Below are 23,552 nucleotides of genomic sequence, written 5' to 3'. Positions count from 1 at the left end.
ACAATTTGGAGAAAGACAGGAAATCCATCCTGAGAAAATGCTTTCACGGATGTTGCAAAACCATTTTTTTTTAAATCTTGTTCCCTAGCAACATGAGAAACGTCAAAGTAGTAAATTCTAGGAGGTAATAAACTGGACTATTAGGACATGAAATAAGTACAGGGAGAGTTAGCTTGTTTACAACTTTAAAGTACATCTATAATACATTTTGAAGTATTCTACAGGTCTTCCAAGAAGTTGCTTCAGAAATATGAAAGACATTAGAATCTTGTCTAATTCCACTCAGGAACTAGCTACACTTCTTCTGGAATGCATATGAATCAGAAGATATTTTGTGACACTGAAGAGATTCTTTAAGGGATAAGACTATCTATTAATTCCTGTGTATTTTATGATGGAAAGGTCAAGTTGTTGAAAAGACAGGAATAGTTTATTTGATTTCCTAAAGGACTTTGTACCATTCAAATAAGTGCTTAATGTTTTACAACAAATCAAATTTCTGTTCATCTGCTTCAGGTATGTCTACACTGGAAACTTCAAAGCGCTACCACGGGAATGCTCCCACGGCAACGCTTTGAAATGCAAGTGTGGTTGTGCACGAGTGCTGGAGAGAGCTCTCCCAGCGCTCCTGGTAATCCACCTCTATGAGGGGATTAGCGCCCAGCGCTTGGAACCTGTCCTCACCAGCGCTTTAAAGCGCTCAGACTTGCTGCACTCAGGGGGGTGATTTTTCACTCCCTGAGCCAGCAAGTTAGAGCACTATAAAATGTAAGTGTAGACAAGCCCCGCATCTTTGTCTGGTTTAGGGCATAAGGTTTCCTAGTCTAATAATTTAAATTTGATTAAGACCTATTAGGCCAAATTCACTCCTGCTTTAACTCCATTAGAAAAAAATGGAGTTACATCAGGGATAAATTTGGACCACCATCTAATAAATTGTTTATGTTTATCATTGTAAAAACTGAATGCACCATATCACCAACAGTTAAGGTTGATGATTAGGGTAATGGCAAAAGGGTAATGTAATTCATTCCAATTTAGGAAAGTTTCTTTCTATGACTGTTGGCACTACCTGAGAATTATGCACTCTCACATAGCTGAAGCCCTCAAACCCGTAATGCATTTAAGCACACGTATAGTCCCATAATACAATGGTATAAAGACAACACATGAGTTGGGAGAATGGTAGTGTTGGACACAGTTCAATAAGAGAAGATTAATGGTCTAGGGAGATTAAGTAAATTTCAATCTCATGCTTATTTATCTTTACACATTTATTGTATTAGACAGAAGTTTTCATGTAAGGTTAGCATCTAGGTTTATTTAAATACAATTTAAGTTATTTGCATGGAACTGGCAATGAGAAAATTCCAAAAGCTACAATATATATGGTATAGAAAGAGAAATATTTAGGCCCGAATTCTACAAAGTTAAGAAAATGTCTGTAACTTTGCTCATATGAGGCTGCAGATTATGCTTCCAGTGCCACCTGAGCAAACTCACTTAAAGGTCATTGACAGATCTGGTCAAAATATTTCATTCAAAACATTTCCCCCCCCCAAAAAAAATTGTTTTGTCAAACTGGGCGTTTCCATAGGAACTATCCAATTTCCAAGAATTTTTTTTTCAGGTTTTCATTATTAAAAAGATTTTATTTTTGGCCAAAAATTGGGGGGGGGGATTGTTTTCTTCAAAAAAATTTAGGGGGAAGGGGTAAATGGTTTGTTCGTTCGTTTTTAAGGAAACCTGAAAACTTCATAAAGAAATTGCAACAAAATCCAAAAATATTCACATTAGTCTTTTGTGAGAACAAAAAAAAACCCCACTCCCTGACAAGCGCTCACATTATTATACCTGTGTCGTGGAAGGCATGACCTGGAGATTGTGGTGCTGCACAGATGTAGCCAAGCACATAGTTTGGCCTGCAAAACCACTATGGCAATATGTGAGATGGACATTACCCAGTGTGATTGGCACAGTTCAGGTCACATTTGGAGGACTGGTATTTAGAAAGTACAACTTTAAGGTCCTTATCAAAGGGCCAGTAAAATCTCTGAATTAATGTTTCTTTGACACAATACCAGAAATTCCATTCCTTTCTAAGTTCACTCTCCCATTCATATTTAACTTCAGATGTAAGAAAAATTTTAAGATTTAGTCACCAGTACATTTTCCTTACTAAATGTTTGCCTGAAATAAATGTATATTAAAAAAGTTTCCAGGAGTGATATTTCAGAAGATTCTAGTCTTTACTAAAACTGTTTTATTAAGAAATTTAGCCAGCCATGAAGGGTAGGGGCTCCAGGGAGATGATCTGAACCAGCCCATATTTTTCCCATTTTATTATATAAAATCCTCTCTTCATAAATTAATTTTTAAGGTTGTTCCAGATTAGAATTTTTCTCCAAAACTCTCAGATTAGATTTGGTGCTTGTATCAATCTTCTTCAAATCACACCACAAGTAATAAAATTGTCTGTACAGATATATACATTCAATTGCTTCAGATATAGCAGGTCAGGGATAAACCAATGGGGAAGGTGTTTCTCACTCAACTACCATCGAAGGAAATAAAATATTAAAGGCAGGTAATAGGCATTTAACTCTGACAGATCAAGTACTCAAGCAACTGCCAGGTCTTTTTCATGATCTTATGCAAAATATTTAAAGTCTAGTTACCTGGGATTCCATTAGAATGTTTCTTTTAATACTCTGAAATGCTGAAAATCAAAATCTCATTTTGAAGCAGGAGCAGTCCCATGGGATGTTACTCAGGGCCACATTCATATTTACAATTTTAGCTCTGCTAAGCAGACAATGAAAATAAACTCTCTCTGTAGTATTCTCTCACATTTTCCTTTATGACGTACTACAGACTAGATTTGCGTCAATAAGTTCACAAAGTATACAGCAGTGCCAAATGGAACAATTAACAAACAAAAAAAACAAAAAACACTTGTTAACAAAAGAACAAGACACCAGAGCAACCAACATTACCCTTGGGAAGAAAGAGACTTTTTCAAAATAAAGACCAAAAAGTTTATTCCTTCTTCCGAGACACATTCACTGAGTAGTATACATTATTCTGTAAATTTTTTCTGCAGGCAGTTAAATTTTTAACTTCAAAATGAAAAAAAAATTACAAAAATTCTCTGGGTTTTATATATGATACTCGGATTCCTTTCCAGGAGTACTATAGTAAAAGCTTTGTTATCTGGAGCGTTGGAAGTATGGGGGATGCTAGTTAGTCAAAAATTCTGGTTAACTAAGAGTTATATTTATCAATGGAGGGAGAGAGTTTGAGTGCGGGAGGGGGCTCACAGCTGGGGTGCAGGAGGGTGTGCAGGCTCTAGGAGGGAGTTTGGGGTAGGAACTTGGGGCATGGGAGGGCTTTCAGGTGCTGGATACAGGCGGCGCTCACCTCAGTGGATCGCAGCACACAGTGACATGTCCCTGCTGCTCCTAGGTGAAGGCATGGCCAGGTGACTCTGCACACTGCCTCTGCCCACAGGTGCCATCCCCGCAGCTCCCATTGGCTGCTGTTCCCAGCCAGTGGAGCCAGCACGAAGGGCAGGGAAGAGGCAGCACACGGAGCCCCCACGGTCATTCTTCTGCCTAGGAGCAGCAGGGACATGTTGCCACTTCCGGGGAGCCACACATAGCCAGGTAGAGAGCCTGCCGGGCATTCGAGTCAAAAACTGGACATCTGGCAACCCTCTTGAAGATTTGTGTCGGGAGATATCAGAAATGCCAGTTTCTAGAGCTTTCCAGTTGGTAAAGTGCCAGATAACACAGCTTTTACTGTAGTAGTATTGCCTTGCAAAAGGATATCTAGAACCTCAAGCAGGAAGAGGTTTTACCTGTAAGAAAAATAACAGCCAGGTGAAAAAATCCAATTTGTTTCCTAGACAACCAATTTACTGTTTCCTACTTTAGAAGAATGTGCATAGAGACCATTCTGCAACCACTACAGTGAATGGTTCACACAGACTTAAAAGATATCCAGATGTGGGACAAACAGAAATAGTAGTTTCAGCATCTACCACATAATATCTTAGTCACTCCTTGACTTGCCACTCAAAGTTCAGACTGCTACAATTTAAAAACAGGATTCAAAATACATGGTTTAACCAGAAATTATCATCTCTTTGAAATGTTTATGTTTTTATATTCAGTCAAGAAACATTAACCAAAGAATGGCATTTTTGGCATTCACATTTAATTTGGTCAACATTGAACAGTTCTTGATTATAGAACAGGCAGTAGACTTCCTGAGTCTGGGAACAGATAATAGAACAATAATTTAGCTCTTAGTCTGTTCTGTAACAGCAAAGCAATTTTTGGCTCAGATGAAGATGTGAAACTAAAATTACCTGCTTAGTCTGAATAAATGAACTGTAAGATCTGGAGACCATTCTGGGAGATGTGCTACACTGAAGAATTTTGCCCTCATTTAGCATATGGATGCTTTAGCTGAAGCTTTTCCTATTCACTAGCAAAAACTTGGCCAAACTGTTTCATATGGTTAAAGATAGAATGCATGAGTAAGTTCAGAAAAAACTGCGGCCATTTCTTTAATGCATAGTTTTAAATTTTGGGAACATTGCTCATAAAGTACTTATAACTACAAATGAAAATACCACTTCTAACTTAAATTGCCATTTCTGAGTCGCCTCTTGGTGGCTACCATCTTCCTAAAAGTGACAACTTTATTTACACTGAATTTGGAAGCCTGAAGGAAGACTATTAATCAATTTCTATCATGTTTTAATACTCGTATAACATCAAACTGAAAACATTTTTAAATGGGAGAGAAGCACATCTGAAGAGTAGAGAGAAGTGACAGATAAGCAAAGAGGAAGAAGTGCTGTGATAAGCATAGCCTGGATGAAGCATCCATATATTCTGCCTACTTCTTGACAGAACTCTTGAAGGGTAAGGTTTTTATCTAATGGTTTGAATACTGCTTATTCTGAAAGGGAATCCATTACTGCCTGTTCGGGTCATTTTTTATGTTAGTAATCATTTTTATAAAAACTATTGTTTTCAGTTGTTTATGACCATGGATGCTATTTTTTTCAAAAGCATAGGTTCCAATTTGATATAGATTATGCTATAGTCCGAGACCCCATTATAAATTTTTCAAATATTTACAAAATTGAGGTAGAAATGCTTCACTATAATGCAGTCATAAGTATATGTGCAATAATTATAAGGACTTACATATCACTGAATAGTGAGTATATTCAGGGGGGGAAAAAAAGGCCATCCCGTACTTTCCAATTGTATAATTGGAATTAACCCAGAGAAAGCCATTTATCATGAAAACCATCATAGGCTAAAAATATAGAGCACAGATATGAGCCCAAACCATTCCAGGTTCTTAAATATGAAGACTGAGTACACTTGATCAAAATTTAAATCCTTTGTTAACATCAAGTGACATCACTAAAATGAACATCCTACCTGTGTGACATTCTTAAAAAAAAAAAAAAATCAGAAGCTTACCTTTACAAAGAAATTCACCGTTTGTTTTCAAAATTCAGATAACAAATTAGTTACATCATTACACATGGCTATATGTATTAGCATACTTCTCTTTTGAGTAAAATGAAAATATAATTAGCAGTTTATGTGCTTTAAATACCATACCCTATCAGAGGGATCTCAATTACATCTTTATCTACCAAAAGGAGTAGTCTATCTCGAAGGTCCTCCTCACTGTCAGGATGATATTCCACAGTAGCCGTAACTTGAAGACCAGATGCAACAGGTTTATCTGGATTTTCCACAATCAATTTAAACTACAATGAAAAAAACAGCAATATTTCAATCAATTTTTAAATATTTTTATATAAACCTCTGTATACAAATGGCCCATTTTCAGCATAATATGTTGGGGTTTACCTGTGTAATTAATATTATGATGAACAGCTTTAAAATTCCACTCACTATTCACCACTGGCAAGAAGATGATGTTTCCTGATAATACAGTAAGCTAGAATACTGATAGTTAATTTTTGCAGAAATTGACGGTTCTTTTAACAGTGTGTTATTTCTACTCTTGATGGTTAAGAGGATAAGCTACCAAATGTGAACCAATGCACTGCTATCTTCCTGACTCTACAGACAGACACCTCCATTGCCTCTGTTGCTGCTATTAGCTTTCCCAAACAACAAAGGCAAAATTACAAAGACTTTAATCAGTTTCCCCGTTACTATTCAGAATCTTATATGAGTAGCAGTGCCAAAAATCAGAGCAGTTTAACTGTAGTTTTCCTTGGGAAACACAGGCACAATTGTAAAGGCATACAGTACAGTTATTCAATGAGGAGATGATTCAGATCAATGGAAAGTCTCCCATCGACTTCAGATTAGACCCCGAGAAGGGAGAGGGACCCAAAAATATCAATATTGAGGGAGTACATCTTTTTTTCTTTTGCACGTCTCTCTTCCTTGGGCTGCAAACTTGTCACATGTGTATTGACCAGAAGCCAATATAAAGAGTTGGAGAGACCTCCCCCTACCTCCCCTCCCTCTACACATGCTCCCCTGAGTAGGCGACATGTTGAGCAACCTAGTAGGAATCTCGGCCGGAATTCTCAGGAAGTAGGGATGGGGACCTAAGATTTTGACCAAGATATTAGCCTCCAAGTCAAGCCAATATTTCCTAGTGAAAGAGTGAACTGAGCTCCAATAGCAACTTTGCCAATTTCAGTGAATGATAGATTACATATGCAAGCAAGAGTGGCCAATCTTCCTCTCATAGAATGGGGTCTTGGCTTTTTTGGTCAGCTAGATCAGCATAATTCTTAAGATGAATGCAGTGATGGATTAGCCACTTGGCCGAAGGGGTCCATGCCCAGGGACCGTGGTCAACGTGGGGGGGCGGGAGGAGAGTCCCATAAAAAAAAAAGTCTGCAGCCAGGCAGCAGAAGCCCAGACACCTGGCCGACCAGTGGGGGAAGCCCCCACACACCAACTCCACTCCCTGTCAGTGGCACCAGGTGACAGGGGAAGCCCCAGTGCCCCCCAACCCCATCCCTGGTAGAAGCGGCGGGGCGGCAGGGGAAGCCCCCAGCACCCAACCCTGCTCTCTGGCAGAAGCGCCAGGCGAGCAGGGTGGGAGAAGCCCTAGCACCCCGACTCTGGTCCCCTGCAGACGTGTAGGGGGTGGCAGGGGAAACCTCAGCACCAGGACCCCCTGCAGCACCAGGACTAGAAGAGCTCTCGCTACCTGCCGCAGCCTCAGGGCCAGGGGAGCTTTCACCCCCCGCTGTGGCCCAGGGCCATGGTGTGGGGGACAGAGCTTCTCCAGTCTTGGGGCCATGGGGAGGAGGGGACAGAAAGGAGTGAACGGGTTTGCAGAGCCACAGCGGGAGACGGAATGGATGGAATGTGGCGGGGCCCCCAGGAAGGGGCAGAAAGGAGTGGGGCCGTGGGTGGGACCACAGGTGGAAGGGGAGGAACAGGGGCAGGACCACAGGTGGAAGGGGTGAAGAGGACCCCCCACTTGCTCTGGCCCAGGGCCCCAGGAAACCTTAACCTGCCTCTGGTTGAATGTGAAAATGATGCACGGGCTGCAGCTGGGACAGTGAAGCTGTCTGCCTTCTTCACAGCTTAGGTCACTGTAAGCACATCAGGCCTGGGCTCAAGTCCCTCCACTAGCTCCTAGTCAGCTTCTGATGCCTGTTTAACACCTTACTCCCAATTGTCACAGTAATGAATGGATCATGCGATGACACTGCACCCCATATTCTTCATAGTGATATTATGATTATGAGGTAATTATGATGTATTTTATGCAAGATAAGTCATGTGAGGTGTCTTTGGAAAAGTTAGGATTTGCTGAATATGATTATCCTGTTTGTATACATACATCTTTTTGTATCTGAAGTTATGAATATTGACTACATATATGTATTTCAAATGTAGTTACACCTAGATAACGCCCACTTGACAGGATGCTTTCAGTCTAGATCAGCGGTTCTCGAACTGTGGGTTGGGACCCCAAAATGGGTTGCGACTCCATTTTAATGGGGAGCTGCTGGGGCCTGGAACCAAAGCCAAAGTCTGAGCCCCACCACCCAGGGCCAAAGAGGCTTCAACCCTGGGCAGCAGAGTAGGTTACAGGCCCCCTACCTGGGGCTGAAGCACTTGGGCTTTGGATTTGGCCCCGCCACCTGGGGTGATGGGGCTCAGGCTTCGGTCCGGCTTCCGGGGTCGTGTAGTAATTTTTGTTGTCAGAAGGGGGTCGCGGTACAATGAAGTTTGAGAACCCCTGGTCTGGATGATGGGTTGGGAAGGGCCTCTTTAGTGCAACAGACCATTAGGAAAAAACAATAGGACTGAGGAGAAGCTTATCTCCACCTGGTGATGAGCCTTTCTGAGAACACTCCAAACAGCCTGTGAGTAATGGCTGCTATGACTCTATAAGGGCACGTGATCAGACCACATGATGCTGGATTCCATCTTGGGGTGTCAGTATATTTTTAAAAGACTGGTCTGGAAACCAAGCTTTGAAAAAAAAGGGTTCCCACTATATGCAAAACCTATATAAGGCAGGGAGTGACATCATCTGGTGTTCTTCACTCCCCACACAAGAAGACTCCTGGAAACACCCGAGGAACAAAGACTGAACTGTGGGAAGTGCTGGATCCAGGCTAAAGGGATTTCTAGCCTATAAATGAAACTCCTGAGGATTCCAAGCTGTAAAGCAAGTGCAGCTTGCCCCTTAAGAATCTGCAGCCTGCTTGTATCATCTCTTAAGGTGAGACTCTGCTAATTCATATCCAATCTATTTAGTATATTCAGCTTAGTTTGCATTTTTGTTTATTTGCTAGATAATCAGCTTTGATCTGTTTGTTATCACTTAAAATCTATCTTTGTAGTTAATAAACTTGTTTTTGCTTTATCTAAACCAGTGAGTTGGAGTGAAGTATATGGGAATCTTTGCTCAAGGGGTAAAAGCTGTTGCATATTCCTCTCCACATTGAGGGAGGGGGCGAACTTTATGAGTTTATGCTGTACAGTTCCCTGTGCAAGACTGTATAATTTCAGGTTTATATTCCAGAGTGGGTGTGCGCCTGAGGAGCGGCATTAGCTGTATAATTTCAGGTTTATATTCCAGAGCAGGTGTGCGCCTGAGGAGCGGCATTAGCTGTAGCCTTCCTATTCCAGGGCTGGTCAGACAGCTTGCATGTAACTGCAGCTGGGTGTGTCCCTACCTGTATGTATGCTGGTGAAAATGCAGGCTGGAGGGCTTTGCAACTTGTCACAGCAGTACAGTGTGGGAGGGAGGGATCAGGGGGCTCAGTGGTACCCCAGTTCTGGGTGGCACCCCAGGGGGAACCCATCACACAAGCCTTGACTACAACATAGGTCACACTTTGATATATGAACCACTGCAACAGCTGTGCTCCTGTGGGACAATGCAGATCACTAAGCGCAGTACAATGCATATGAGAACTAAGGACAAACCATTTTCTGGTGAAGGGAATTGGCTATGGAACAATTTTCTAGAGGTGATCTGGCAAATCCAGAGTCTGAACATCTTCAAGAAGCATTAAAAAGCCTTCTTCTTTGAAAAAGCCTTTCATCTCTAAGTGATACTCACAGTTTGAACACCACTTTTATTCCCAACCTCATCTCCCAAAAACAAACTACCTCAAGCAGAGTTTCTGACCCTGTAAAGTGAGAAGTGCCAAAGTTTCCATGAAATCCACTAGAGACTTCACTATTCTATAGATTTATGTGGAAGGCGCTCAGATACTATAGTTATGAGAGGCAGTATAAAACTCTTAAGACAGCTAAATTGGAATATACTTTATCCATTTTGGCAGTCTTTGAACAGAATTGTCTTGGGCTTTGCTCTCCAAAAACCAGAAATCAACTAAATTTATTTATGGAACAGCTCTGATTCCAGTCAGATAATAACTGAGTAGCCTGTGTAATCTGGCCTCCTCAGTAAATCAAGAGGTTAGAGGAGTGAAGACTTGAAGCAAAATAAAATTGGTGAAAGTGGAATAGTATGAATACTCTATGGAAAAAATTAGACTATGGTTGGAAAACAAATGTATTGTTGTGAAAGATGATATAAGGAAAGACAGCATTATGGATGTCATCAATTCTCCTAGCTCAAGTGATGGTAACTAATTTTCAATGGTGGGGTAGGTGCTCAGAATCGCCGGAAAAAAAAATCAAAGGCCACTTATTTAAGTGCTCTAAATGCCTAAACATGGAGTTAGATACTTAATTTAGGCATCCACTATAGACAATTTTATCTGTAACCTCACAGAATGATGATGAAAAGATAAGTTACTCAAGAACTGAATAGACCACCCTGCCCCCATAACACTAGAGGAAACCATGTTAGCAGATGAAGGGGAAGAGAGGCCTGTAGTTAAGGTTGTGAAACAGAACACTGGATAACTAACTCAATTCCTGTTCTGCTTCAAACATACTGTGTGATCTTGGCCAAGTCACTTAATCTCTGTGACTCAGTTTTCCATCTGCAAAATGGTGATAACAGCACTTCCCTGACTCACGGTGGTGTTGTGAGGATAAATACCTTAATAACGGAGGTGTTTGGATACAATGGTGATGAGGAAGGATAAACAACTGAAACAACTGATATACTGATGCAGTACCCATCCTCTCTCCAAAGAAAAGAGATCCAGGACACAAAGAAGAAAGAATGAGGCGCTTCTTTGAACAAAGCAACAGGTCTCTCAAGTCCCTACTGAAGCAAGTATGACTATTCAAGCTGAGTCCTGCCAAATTTTTTCAAGGACCTCGAGAAGCAAAGGAAAAAGACTGAAAACTAGGGAAAGAGTGGGTATACATAAGCCCCACCACCCATTAAGAAAGAAAAGCATTCTAACAGAACTTGAGTCCCTGCCTGCTCTGGAACACTACCTCACTTAGATGGTGTTCATACCTGTGGCAAAGAGATTTACATCTGGATGACACCATTTGGCAAAGAAAGAGGATGTCACAGAGTTCTTGAAAGGAAAACAGTTGGGGGGGGGAAATCAAACTCTCTACAGTAACTCCTCATTTAATGTTGTCCCACTTCATGTTGTTTCAATGTTACATGCCTGCTCAATTAGGGAACATGCTCGTTTAAAGTTGTGTAATGCTCCCTTATAACATCATTTGGCTGCTTGCTTGTAAGATTCTGTGGAAGAGCAGCGACTTTACAAGGGAGCATTGCACAAGTTCCCCTTCTCCGCCAACCCCCCTCCCTCCCAGCGCTTCCCCCACCGCCAAACAGCTTAGGACTTTCTGGTAGGGAGGGGGAGAAGCAGGGAAGTGCTGTGTCTCCACTCCTCCCCCTCCCTCCCAGAAAATCCTAAACGGCACTAAACAGCTGTTTGACAGAGCTTAGGACTTTGGGGGATGGGGGAAGGATGTGGCATAATCCAGAGAGGAGGTGGAGTGGGGGTGGGAAGAGGTGGGCCTGGAGTGGAGCAGGGACAGGAAGAGGTGGGCCTGGAGCATTCCCAGCAAAATCTGAGACTGTTCTCTGGGAGAGCTGCCACTGCTGCTAAGGCGCTTCCTAGCGTCCTTGCCTGCAGCGGGCTGTGCCTGTGTGGGGTAAGCCAGGGGCACGTCCCAACCACAGTACAGTACTGTACTGTACAGTATACAGTGTAATGCCTTTTGTCTGCCCCAAGAAAATTTCCTTGGAACCTAACCCACTGCATTTACATTAAAACTTATGGGACAATTGGATTAGTTTAACATTGTTTCACTTAAAGTTGCACTTTTCAGGAATATAACTACAACGTTAAGTGAGGAGTTACTGTACTTGAGTTATTTCACCCAGGAGAAGGTAAGCAGGATTCACCAGCAAAGATGAATTTGATATGCAACTCCCATAAGGGTCTCAAACACATGGAGGTTTCTTTTCCCCAAAAGCACTTCTAATGCTAACTGTGGATCTATCACTTAAAATCTAATGAAAACAGTCCCTTTTCCCAATATCCCATAGACGCCACCAGGGCCACCCAGAGGATTCAGGGGGCCTGGGGCAAAGCAATTTTTGGGGCCCCTTCCATAAAAAAAATTTGCAATACTATAGAATACTATATTCTCATGGGGGCCCCTGTGGGGTCCAGGGCAAATTGCCCCACTTCCCCTCCCCTCCGGGCAGCCCTGGACACCACCTGCACTTTCTCAAGAGCAGCATATAAAGACCCCAAGAACTCCCTATATTTTCAGAATTGGTTCATCTTCCCGCAGTCATCCAGCTGGGGACTCATGGATTCTCATTAAGAGTCTCCCTTCTCCATGGACAACTTTATTCAGTTCCACAAGCTGCCAATGCTCCCCCCAGTTGGGAGGCCTCCTCCTTTATGCCTGCAGCAGCCAACCATGTGTATGAAATGCATCCCACTGTTAGCTTCCCCTGGCACCTGCACCCACCCAGCTAGGAACAGCTTTGGCCAAGACTTCCCATTCGTTCAAGAGTTGGGACAAACAAAAGGCCGCTTTCTGGTACTTTCCACCATGCATCTCCTCACAGGGCTGCAGTGGGGGCTGTGCCTGTGTATCTGGGGTCAAGTCCTGCCTACTGGCAGGAAGGGGGTGACACTGAGCAGCACCCACAGAAAGCGGAGACAGCGGCATCCATCTGCATAATACCAGCTCTTGGGGTCAGAGGCCCCACTTGTTACTATCACTAGTTATTTGTATTGCAGTAGCATCAGATCTCCCCTCGCACCCATCAGAATGTGACACTTTGCTGATACTGAGCATGCTCATTAACATCTGCTGAAGCTGCTGCCCTGACTGTGCCCTTTCTTCAGATTATCGTCTGCTCCTTGCTGTTCACTAGTGTTAAAAGGGACAAATCAGAGGAACCTAAGCCCCAGACCAATATACAAACCAAGGAAGAAGGAGGGTCATGCAAAATGCTTATCTTGCATGCAGGCCCCAATCTGGTAGGTGTGCTCAGAAGCTGCCTACTGGATTGGGTCCCATTCAAAATCTGGCTGGAGAAGGAGATGGTGTCATCATGCACCTTGTAACTTCTAGATCAATGGGTTAAAACACTTGGTGAGAGCCAGGTTCAATCCCCACTCAGGCAGAATGGGATAAAGGATTTGAACAGAGGGTCCTCCTTAGAGTGCTCTAATCATGCTATTACAAATTACAAGGTGGGTACCTCCTTGTCTTTTGGCCGTGTTGTGTCTCTCTGAACAAACAGTTTAGGCACTTAAGGCACCTGACTCCAGGAGAGGGGTTCTCATTCGTGGATCGCCAGGCAGAGCTAGGTGCCTACATGCAGCGGGGATTTAGGAACTGAACTCTGTGAGGGGATGGGGTTTAGCACACACCCCTCTGATTGGCATCTCCCAGAAGCTGTCTTGGGCAGCTGCCTGTCTAGTGAGCTGGTTTTCGGAGATGGGAGAAGGGGAGAGCCAGCAAACTGTGACATGTGTAGCACCCCACCCCACTGTGCTGCCCTTGGGCCCGAGGATGGGGAAAGGCCAAGGCAGCCCATTGCATCAGGGCAGCAGTTTGCAACATGACACCTGGCACCCCGCGCGCGGGCCCCGCAGCCCGCCCCTGCCCATCCCGGCGGCCTGGCCGAAGCGAACGCGGGGACCCGCCCCGGGCAGCCCCGGCCCCGGCCCTGCCAGGTCCCGGGGCTCGCCGGGCGGCAGCAGCCCCGCGCCGCGGTGCACCTGGGGGGCGAGGGCCCCTGGCCCCGCCTCTCACCTGGGCGCGGCGCGGCGGCAGCAGCTGGAGGCGGCGGCTCCCCGGCTGCAGGTTCTGGACGCTCAGCAGCGCCCGGTACCGGCCCCCGGGCACCGCGTCCACGAAGCGCAGCTCGGCCGGGCAGAGCCGCAGCCCGGCCACGTCCCGCGGCCCCGCCATGGCCCCGCGCAGCGCCAGCGTCCCGGGCGCCTGGACGCGCGGCCCGTCGCTAGGAAGACGAAAGGAGCCGGCACCGCTTGGAAACGGTCGCCGGGCAACGAAAACAGAACCCTGATTGGGCGAGTTTTTTGAGCGGAACTTCCAATCCAACCAATAGGGCGAGAGGCTCGGGGGTGAGGGCGGAGTCTATCTTGGCCCCGCCCCCTCGCTCATTAGCGACACATCTGGCACCGCAGGAGCCGCAGTTGCCCCCACCTGACAGAGTCCCGGGGCGGGGAGGGGGGGGAGGAAGTACCAGCCTTAAAGCCCAACCCCGCATACCCAGGCCGGGGGCGTGTGGCACATGGCCCCACCTGAGCTTGTGCCTTGGGACGTGGGGAGGATTCGCTTCCCTCCAGTTTTATCATTTCTCCCTCTCAGGGATGATGGATCCTGTGGGGAGTTTTGTATGAGACTTGATTCCTCCTTTGCCTCCTTGGGGGCAGCAGATGGGGTTTAAAATATGACTCCAGTCAGAAAGATAACTCTAAAATGCAGCATTAAGGGGTCCCGTGTTCATTGTCTCTCACTGATATATCTCTATCAAATGTGCCTCCTTTACAAGAAAAAAATATTTTGTTTCTCTAATGGCTAGATCTGCAAATCCAACCTGGGATCTTAAAGCGAAGCTGGGTTATTTACATCTCCAATATCCACCTCAGTCAGAGTCTGCATGTGGAATTCAGTTAAGATCTCTGTTGACATGAAAACCAGAGGAGAAGTGAGCTCCCACAATTAGTATGACTGTCTCTGCAAAACTGACTGAGCTAAAAAGCTTGTCTGAATTACACAGAGGGAGCATATCCTGTTCTGAAATGAAGTGGCATTTTTGCATCCTTTTTTCAGAGTAAAATCATAGTGTTACCGAAATATCGGGTCTGCCTAGCTGAGAGCCAATAACAGCCTGACAGGGATAAGGAAAAATGCTTTATTCTGCAGAAGAAAGGAGAGCTCTGTAATAGATACAGAAGACTCTACTGCACACAAGTTTCACAAGCTTTTTATACACTTTCAGACAAAGACCATGCCGTGTTAACACTTCATTGGTGGTTACCGAACCCCGTAAAACCGTTATCTGGTCAGGAAAAACTGGCTTGAAGCAGGATTTTTTTTGCCTTTGGCAGCAAAAGGAAGATTAATTGTAAAGCTCAAGGTACTGTGTACGTGAGGCCTTTTGGAGGCTTCTGCCTCCACCTACTGGCCGTTTGCAAAACTATTAATAAGGGGGGGGGCTACCAAATAGCTTTCACAATAGTTTAAAGGTGGAATGGAGCAGTCTCTTCCTCTCTTTGGCCTCTTCTAGAATAAGATTGAAGGGTGTGATATTAGCATGGGTTAGGGTGACCAGATGTCCTGATTTTACAGGGACAGTCCTGATTTTTAGGTCTTTTTCTTATATAGGCTCCTATTACCCCCCCACCCCGACCCGATTTTTCACACTTGCTGTCTGGTCACCTTAGCGTGTGTTAATATCACACCCTTCAATACAAGTCTAGAAAAAATGTTTGAAGATGGATTTGTTGCACAGGCACCAACATTCTAATGTGCTCGGGGGTGCTTGACCTCTGTCTCTGCCCCATGCCCCACCCCACTGAACCCCTTTCTCCAAGGACCCACTCCACCCTGCCTCTTCCCACTCCTACTCCGCTCCTGTCCCTCCTCTTCTTGCCCCCTCCCCCCAGCACGCCATATCCTCACTTCTCCCCCTCCCTCTGAAAGCCTCCTGCACACCGTGAAACAGCTGATCACAGCAGGCAGAAGTCACCAGGAGGGCGGGGGAGGTGCTGATCAGCAGGGCCTGCCAGCGGGCGGCAAACACTGGTGGGCAGGAGTGGAGCTGATAGAGGGGCTGATAGCTGAACACCCACCATTTTTTTCCCCTGGGTGCTCCAGCCCCGGAGCACCCACGGAGTTGGTGCTTATGATTTGTTGCATTTATTTCCAAGAGATTTACATTGTCACTGAGTGACACAGTTGTGACATAGCAGTAGGGTGTCCATATGTCCCAATTTTATAGGGACAGTCCCAATTTTTGTGTCTTTTTCTTATATAGGCTCCTATTACCCCCCACCCCCATCCCAATTATTCACACTTGCTGTCTGGTCACCCTACATAGCAGCTCTGTGCTAGAGGACTGTCTAGTTAGGTACCCAATGTGTGACATTTCTTAAAGGGACTTGCAAAGGAAAATAACATTGGGCTTGTGCCCTGTTTTGATTCTTTGTAATATACAAAAAGAGGCCTGAAACTTTTTCCTGATTTTCCTGATTTTACACTGAAAATCCAGGTCTTGGATATTACAACTAGAGAACTAGTGAAATGATACTTATTTGGATTTTTCTTCCTGTCTTTTTTATTGTTAGCCAATTAGTTCATTTTATCATCCATTTATGAATGTGTTATTTGGTGTTATGATAAATTTAGATGCTATTTCATAAATAATCAATGTATGCTAAATAGATTTAAATTGTAGGATTATAGAAGTATAAGATTGACAAGTACTCAGGAGTGATAAATTGGTATTAGGCATATAAGTAAAGTAGGGCTGGAATGCAAGGCCTACAGGCAGAGGACTGTTAGATTTTAGCTTAGACATACTACACCAGAGTCGCTATTAAAACATGAAGTTTAGAGGAATTTCTAACTACAGCCCTTGAGCTGGGATTGCAGATATGTGGACAATATTTTTATTGTCTATTCTGTTTAAAAAGTGAGCAGTGCCTAGTGAATAGGTGACTTTTACACCTTTTATTAAGACTATTTAAGAATTCTTGACAAGAATGGTGGACCTAGGAATAACTCTGTGCCAGTAAGGACAAGATTACTATAAAAGATGTGTCAATAAGTGATATTACGGAAAACTGCAATGTCTTGTCCAAGCCATGAGACACCTAATTGCAACATGTCCTGACTGCATGTTACATGTTGTATGTAAATGCTAATAAGAATAAGAGGAACTAAGAAACCACCTTTGAAAAATGGCATCCCAATATACACTGGGTATGAAAATACAGATAAGGAAAAGAGGGTTGAAATCCTCAGGTATATGCATAAGGTGTTAGGTGTGGTCAGAACAACAATATATAAGAGGTTGCCTGATTGGGTAAAAGTGGGAAGACCCCAAGGGACAACCCCATGGGAAACCCCAGTAGGAACCATCCCTCTATTGATCATTGTCTGTTGCGAGGTCCATGGGACAGGGGCACCGGAATGGGGGGAGAGGTCGCAGGGGGCCTTGGCCCCACCACTCTTTACCAGCCATAAGGGTGAGCGATGGTGGAGAGGAGGCAGAGAGTAGAGAGCTGGGGGTTGAATCTTGGGGGGAAGAGGCGGCATGTGAACGGGGCCTCTGGGGAAGGGATGGTGCGAGGCCAGGGCTCAGGGGGAATGGATGGTGTGAGGGCGGGGCTTCGGGAGAATGGGCATTGTGGGGGAGGGGCCTCAGAGGGAATTGGCAGCACAGGGGAGAGGCCTCAGAGAGAATGGGCAGCACAGGAGTAGGGTCTTGCGGGGAAGGGGTGGCGTGAGGGTGAAGCCTCAGGGAGAAGGGGCGGCATGGGGGCAGGGTCATGGTACAGGTGTCAGTGGCCCCTCCGCTTTTAGGACACTTCCACCACTCCTTCCTTCAGACCCTATAATATCTTTGAATATGTGTGTATGACTACAGTCTTAGTCATTGCATGTTTTTTGTAGGATTTTTGGATAATTGTAACTTTACTTATTGCTTTAATAAAACTTGTAGTACAGATAAGACTTTGTACTTGGGAATGTATCTGTGGCCACTGTCCTTGGTCTTTGTGTGTCCCTCCAAATTTGAGAAAAGCACCAGACATGATATTCACTCTGTTAAGCTTGAAACTGTAGCAACAGCAGCTGAACCCATGGTAGTGTAATGCAAAATTAATAAATTCAACTTAAATTTTAAAAAGGCTACAGATTCATTAAGAACAATGTATTAACCTTGTTTCTTTCTGGCTACAGTGATCAGACTAATTCCCTTGGCTATAGCTCACAGTCACCCTTACCTTTAAATAAAGAGGTGTTGTATCCCACACCAGTGTCTGGTTGCCACACCATGCAAGACTGCATCTTCATATTAAAGGTGAGGGATGTTCCAATAGGCTCCTTTTTATGCAAATTAAGGGCATTCTTACCACAGCTGGAAAAATTGTGCCCTCATTTCATGAATGTGGGCACCATGCTGCCTTGTTGGAACCATAAAAAAACTGAACATTATGGAATTGTTTGATCTTATATTTGTATTCTTAATGTCTATTATTCATGTACATATTTAACATAAATAATGTGAGAACCAAACCAGGACTCTAATGACTGCATTTATTGTTGAAAAGCCCTGTGATAAATGAAGTGGGGAGGGAGCTCCCTTTTATGGACACTCAGCCAGCCGGTTAACTATAAAGCCTCCCTTGTTGGCTGTTCTCTGCTTGCTTTACCTGTAAAGGGTTAACAAAGTCTCCCAGGTAAAGGAAAGGGAGTGGGCACCTGACCAAAAGAGCCAATGGGAAGGCTAGAACTTTTAAAAAATGGGGGGAAAAAAGCTTTCCCTTTGTCTCTTGGTTGTTTTCTCTTGGCTGAAGAGGCAGGGGTAGTAGAAATGCTGTGTAAAGTTTGAACCAGGTATGAACAATTATCTTCCATACCTAGAAGGATTCATTGGGAGAGGGAATGTTTAGATAGATGCCATCAGGTTTATTTCTTTATTTTGGCTTGTGGATTTCCTCTGTGCTAAACTCAGGTATTTTTGTCTTCTTTTGTAACATTAAGCTGGACCCCAGGGAGTCATTCCTGGTGTTTAACCCCTTTTCAGTTGCTCAATAAAATCTGGCAATAGCCTGATTTTCCAGATGTGTTTCCTTTCTTTGGGTTTTTAAAAAAGGCAAATTTTATTTTAAAAAAAGATTGGTTTTGTGTCTTAAAAGTGTTATATCCTTGGGGGCAGCCGGTTTAGGAAGAAATCACTTGAGGCCAGACAGTAGACAGCTAACAAAACTACCATTTTATTTACAGACACAGAGCTCACCCAACCGGCCGAAACTGGCTGGGCTATCCGCTAATAATCTAACTCAGTTGCCATAGGAAAAAAAACCATGACAACCAAATACACAACATATTCCTCCCCCCCTAATAAGAACATCCCCCAAATAAAACACACACTAGACTAGAGAAGGAGGGTAGACTGCCTTCATTCCCGGCTAAACCCTGGGGATTATTTTGCCCCATAACCGTGGGTTCGCCCTAGCTAAAGATCCAGCCGATGAGGAGGCCTTCTGTCTCTAGGTGGATTACGGCGAACTTCTGGTGTTGTTGCACCCGAAAGTACCATGGGCTCTGGGTCCGCAGCACGAACAGGTGAGGAGGTGGTATCAGCTCGTGCTGGGCAAAGGGGTATCTCAGCCACCGGCAGTAATGGAGGAGAACAGTCAGAAACAGGTGATTTGTGATTCGGTGTCTCACTAAAAGTGGTGAAGTCAGACCACTCAACTGCAGATGTGTCCTGAGGACTGGCATGACCTGGCAACAGCTGATCTACATGTCACCGCCAGGTAAGATTCTCTGCAGTCCGGACTGTGTAGGAAACAGGTCCTGTCTGAGTGATGATTGTGGCAGGGACCCATTTAGCTCTGGAAGTATAATTCCGAGCGAAAACTGGCTGTCCCGGGCTAAAGGTTCGCTCTTTTGCTCTGGGTGCCCGTCTGATAACTTGATTTTGCTGCTGATGTTACACAATTTGTCGGGGTTCGGAAGGTTTCAGCAGATCAAAGCAAGTGCGCAGCTGTCGTCCCATCATTAGAAAGGCCGGAGATGCCTTGGTCGTAGCATGAGGTGTGTTTCTGTAGGAAAGTAAGAAGGTATCCAGATGCTTTTGAATGGAGTGTTGTCCCTTTGCTGATTTCAAAGCGTGTTTCATTGTCTGCACAAATCTTTCAGCTAATCCGTTGGTGGATGGATGATATGGTGCTGACGTGATGTGGTGTATCCCATTTGCCTTCATAAAATTTTGAAACTCCTGAGAGACGAACTGCGGTCCGTTGTCGCTCACAAGTTGTTCTGGCAGACCAAAACGACTAAAGAGTCCTCGTAGTTTTTGGATAGTACTCTCTGCAGTAGTGGACTGCATTATAGAGACTTCTGGCCATTTAGAATGGGCATCTACTGCCACCAAGAACATGCTTCCTTCAAGGGGGCCAGCGAAGTCAATGTGAATACGTTGCCACGGGTTTTCAGGCCAGTCCCATGGGTGTAGGGGTGCCCACTGGGGTGCATTCCTCACACCCTGACATGACATACAAGCTTTTGCCTTCTCTTCAATAGCACTGTCCAATCCGGGCCACCAAAAATAGCTTCGTGCAATTTCCTTCATGCGCACTATTCCACAGTGACCGGAATGTAGCTGTTCTAACATCTGTGATCTCAGCGGTAGTGGAATAATGACACGTCTCCCCCACAACAAACAACCAGATTGGACCGATAACTCCGTCCTCCTGGATATGTAGGTAACAAGGTCGGGTGAGACCGGAGAGGTTTGTCGAGATTTTCCATGCATCACCAGGTCCATAACTTGGGACAATACTGGGTCAACGCGAGTTGTCTTCTTTATCTGAGTAGCAGTGATGGGTGTATTCTCTACCTGTTCAAAGTAGAAGATTTCCTTTTGGGCACTATCTTGATGTTTGACCGGCAAAGGCAACCTTGAGAGGCCATCTGCATTGCCGTGCAGAGTGGATTTCCGATATTTGATTTCATATGTGTGTGCTGAAAGTAACAATGCCCAACGTTGCATACGACTAGCAGCTAATGGGGGAATGCCTTTGTAGGGTCCAAAAATTGACGTCAGAGGTCGATGGTCTGTGAGAAGAGTAAACTTTCGCCCAAACAGGTACTGATGAAACTTCCGAATTCCAAAAACAATTCCTAATGCCTCACGTTCGATTTGGGTGTAGTTAGTTTCTGCTTTGCTTAGAGTGCATGAAGCAAAAGCAATAGGTCTCTCTTCTCCCAAAGGCATAATGTGTGACACGACTGCTCCCACTCCATAAGGGGAGGCATCGCAGGCCAATTGTAGGGGTAAGGATGGATCAAAGTGAGTTAGAACTTCAGAATTTAGCAATGCATCCTTAGCTTTGTTAAATGCAACATCACAGGCTTCAGTCCACTTCCAGGCCTTGTTCTGCCCAAGGAGCTCATGAAGTGGTTTTAGCAGTGTGGCTAACTGTGAGATGAACTTTCCATAATAGTTCAGGAGTCCTAGAAACGAGCGCAGCTGGCTTACATTTCGAGGTGGGGGAGCCTCCACAATAGCTTTAACTTTTGCAGGGGCCTTATGAAGACCTGCAGAATCAATGATGCGTCCCAAATATTCAACAGAGGGCTTGAAGAATTCACACTTGTCTTTGCGAACTCGTAGGCCATACTCTTCCAGTCTTTGTAGGGTAGCCCCTAAATTCTTTAAGTGATCCTCTTCATTCCTTCCAGTGACCAGGATATCATCCAGATAGCACTGAACTCCTGACAAGCCACACAAGATCTGGTCCATAGCCCTCTGGAACAGGGCGGGAGCAGACGTTATTCCGAAGGGTAGGCGACAGTATCGATAAAGCCCCTTATGAGTCACAATAGTCAACAGCTCTTGGGACTTTTCATCGACGTGCATCTGTAAATATGCTTGACTCAGATCAATCTTACTGAACTTTTGTCCCCCAGCCAGGCCTGCGAAGAGGTCATCGATGCAGGGAAGCAGGTATTGCTCTGCACACAACACTGGGTTGACAGTGACTTTAAAATCACCGCAAATCCAGAGAGAGCCATCTTTCTTCACTATTGGAATGATAGGAGTGGCCCATGAGCTATGGGTAACTGGTATTAGGACTCCATTGGTGACCAGGCGCTCCAGGTCCACTTCGACTTTCAGCCTGATGGCATATGGCACAGTTCGGGCTTTCAGATATTTTGGTGGACTGTCAGGTTTAATGTTCAATGTCACAGTGATTCCCTTCATACTTCCCAAATCATCTCGAAAAACAGCAGCATGTTTCCTTAGTATAGGGGTTAGACTGGTTTCTTCTTTAGTCATCCGGTGCACTTCTGCCCAGTTCAGTTGAATCTTCCCAAGCCAAGACCTACCCATTAAGGCTGGGTAGTTACCTCTCACCACAAACAGTGGCAATTTAGCAGCCTGTCCATTGAGCTCCACCTTAACATCAATAGTGCCCAACATGGGCACAGCTTCTCCCGTATACGTCTTCAGAACAGTTTTTGTTGCCTTAAGCGGAAGATGCTGTAGCTTTTCTTTATACACAGTCTCGGAGACCAGCGAGATGGCTGCACCGGTGTCCAGTTCCATGCATATAGGTTTGCCATCCAACAATGGGGTTACCCAGTATTCATGTGAGCCCATTGCCAAAGACAAAACATGCAGTGGCACTTCGTCTTGCGATGAGGTGTCACTTTGATCATCCTGGGTCTGCTCTAGGGTATGCTGGATTCCCCTTTTTGTCAGCCAGACCACAGGCCTCTTTTTCTTTTGTTTACAGGCACACTCAATGTGTCCCTTTTTGCCACAGTGTCGACACACCAGGTCCTTACACCAGCATTCTGATGCCTGGTGACCCGGCTTACCACAGCGGTAACATTCTTGACTCTGCACAGTTTTGTGGGTCGGTTCTTGTGACACTTTTTGCACCCTAGGGGATGCACCGATGTATTGCGCCTCCCTTGTAGCCAGTTCCATGGAGACAGCAATATCAACAGCCTTCTGTAAGGTAAGCTGAGCCTCTGTCAGTAGGCGCTTCCGTATAGCTTCACTGTACAGGCCACACACTAACCTGTCACACAGGGCATCATTTAACATCTCCTTAAATTCACAGTGTTCTGCTAGCTTTTTTAAAATTGCTACAAATTGTACAACTGTTTCATCTTCCTTTTGGTCTCTTTTGTGGAACCTATATCTTTCAGCAATTACCAGTGGTTTTGGGGAAAAATGGGACCCCAGGATTTCCACAATGTCACTGTAAGATTTAGTCGCTGGCTTAAAAGGGTGTAGTAAGCTGCGTAGCAGGGAGTAGGTTTTAGCCCCTACAACACTTCAGAATATTGGCACCTTCTTCGCTTCTGTAATGTCATTTGCAATAACAAAAAGCTCAAAACGCTCAGTATACACATGCCACTGCTCTATATTCTCATCAAAAGGTTCCAGTGGCCTGGTCAGAGTAGCCATGATTTATAGTTTCACTTTCACAGTCAGTGCAAACAAGCAGCTTTTTTGTTTGTTTGTTCTTTACCTTGACTTCTACTTCCTTCTGTTACTGGAGCAGCACCGGAATCCCACCCTCGTCGCCACTTGTTATATCCTTGAGGGCAGCCGGTTTAGGAAGAAATCACTTGAGGCCAGACAGCAGACAGCTAACAAAACTACCATTTTATTTACAGACACAAAGCTCACCCAACCGGCTGAAACTGACTGGGCTATCCCCTAATAATCTAACTCAGTTGCCATAGGAACAAAAACCATGACAACCAAATACACAACAAAAAGGTCTGTGCATATGTTTTTCAATTAGCTGGTGACAACAGCTGGGTTTCCCTTTTCTTTTGTTTTCTTTCTCGGCT

General features: G+C 44.7%; 1 protein-coding gene across 1 annotated transcript in view; it reads right to left on the bottom strand.

Moving 5' to 3' along the window:
• The window catches only part of CFAP47 (cilia and flagella associated protein 47), a 647,660-nt gene extending 633,774 nt beyond the window's left edge, over positions 1–13,886 (bottom strand). The window contains exons 1-2 of the mRNA XM_045022903.1: positions 13,728–13,886; positions 5,652–5,803 (exon numbers count right to left, since the gene is read on the bottom strand). Of these exons, the coding sequence (XP_044878838.1) occupies positions 5,652–5,803; positions 13,728–13,886 (311 nt within the window). The remainder of the gene's footprint in view (positions 1–5,651; positions 5,804–13,727) is intronic.
• Between the last annotated feature and the right edge of the window lie 9,666 nt (positions 13,887–23,552).

Source organism: Mauremys mutica, chromosome 1 (genome assembly GCF_020497125.1).
Source record: "Mauremys mutica isolate MM-2020 ecotype Southern chromosome 1, ASM2049712v1, whole genome shotgun sequence".
Taxonomy (NCBI): Eukaryota; Metazoa; Chordata; order Testudines; family Geoemydidae; genus Mauremys; species Mauremys mutica.
This window is presented reverse-complemented; position numbering and strand designations above follow the sequence as displayed.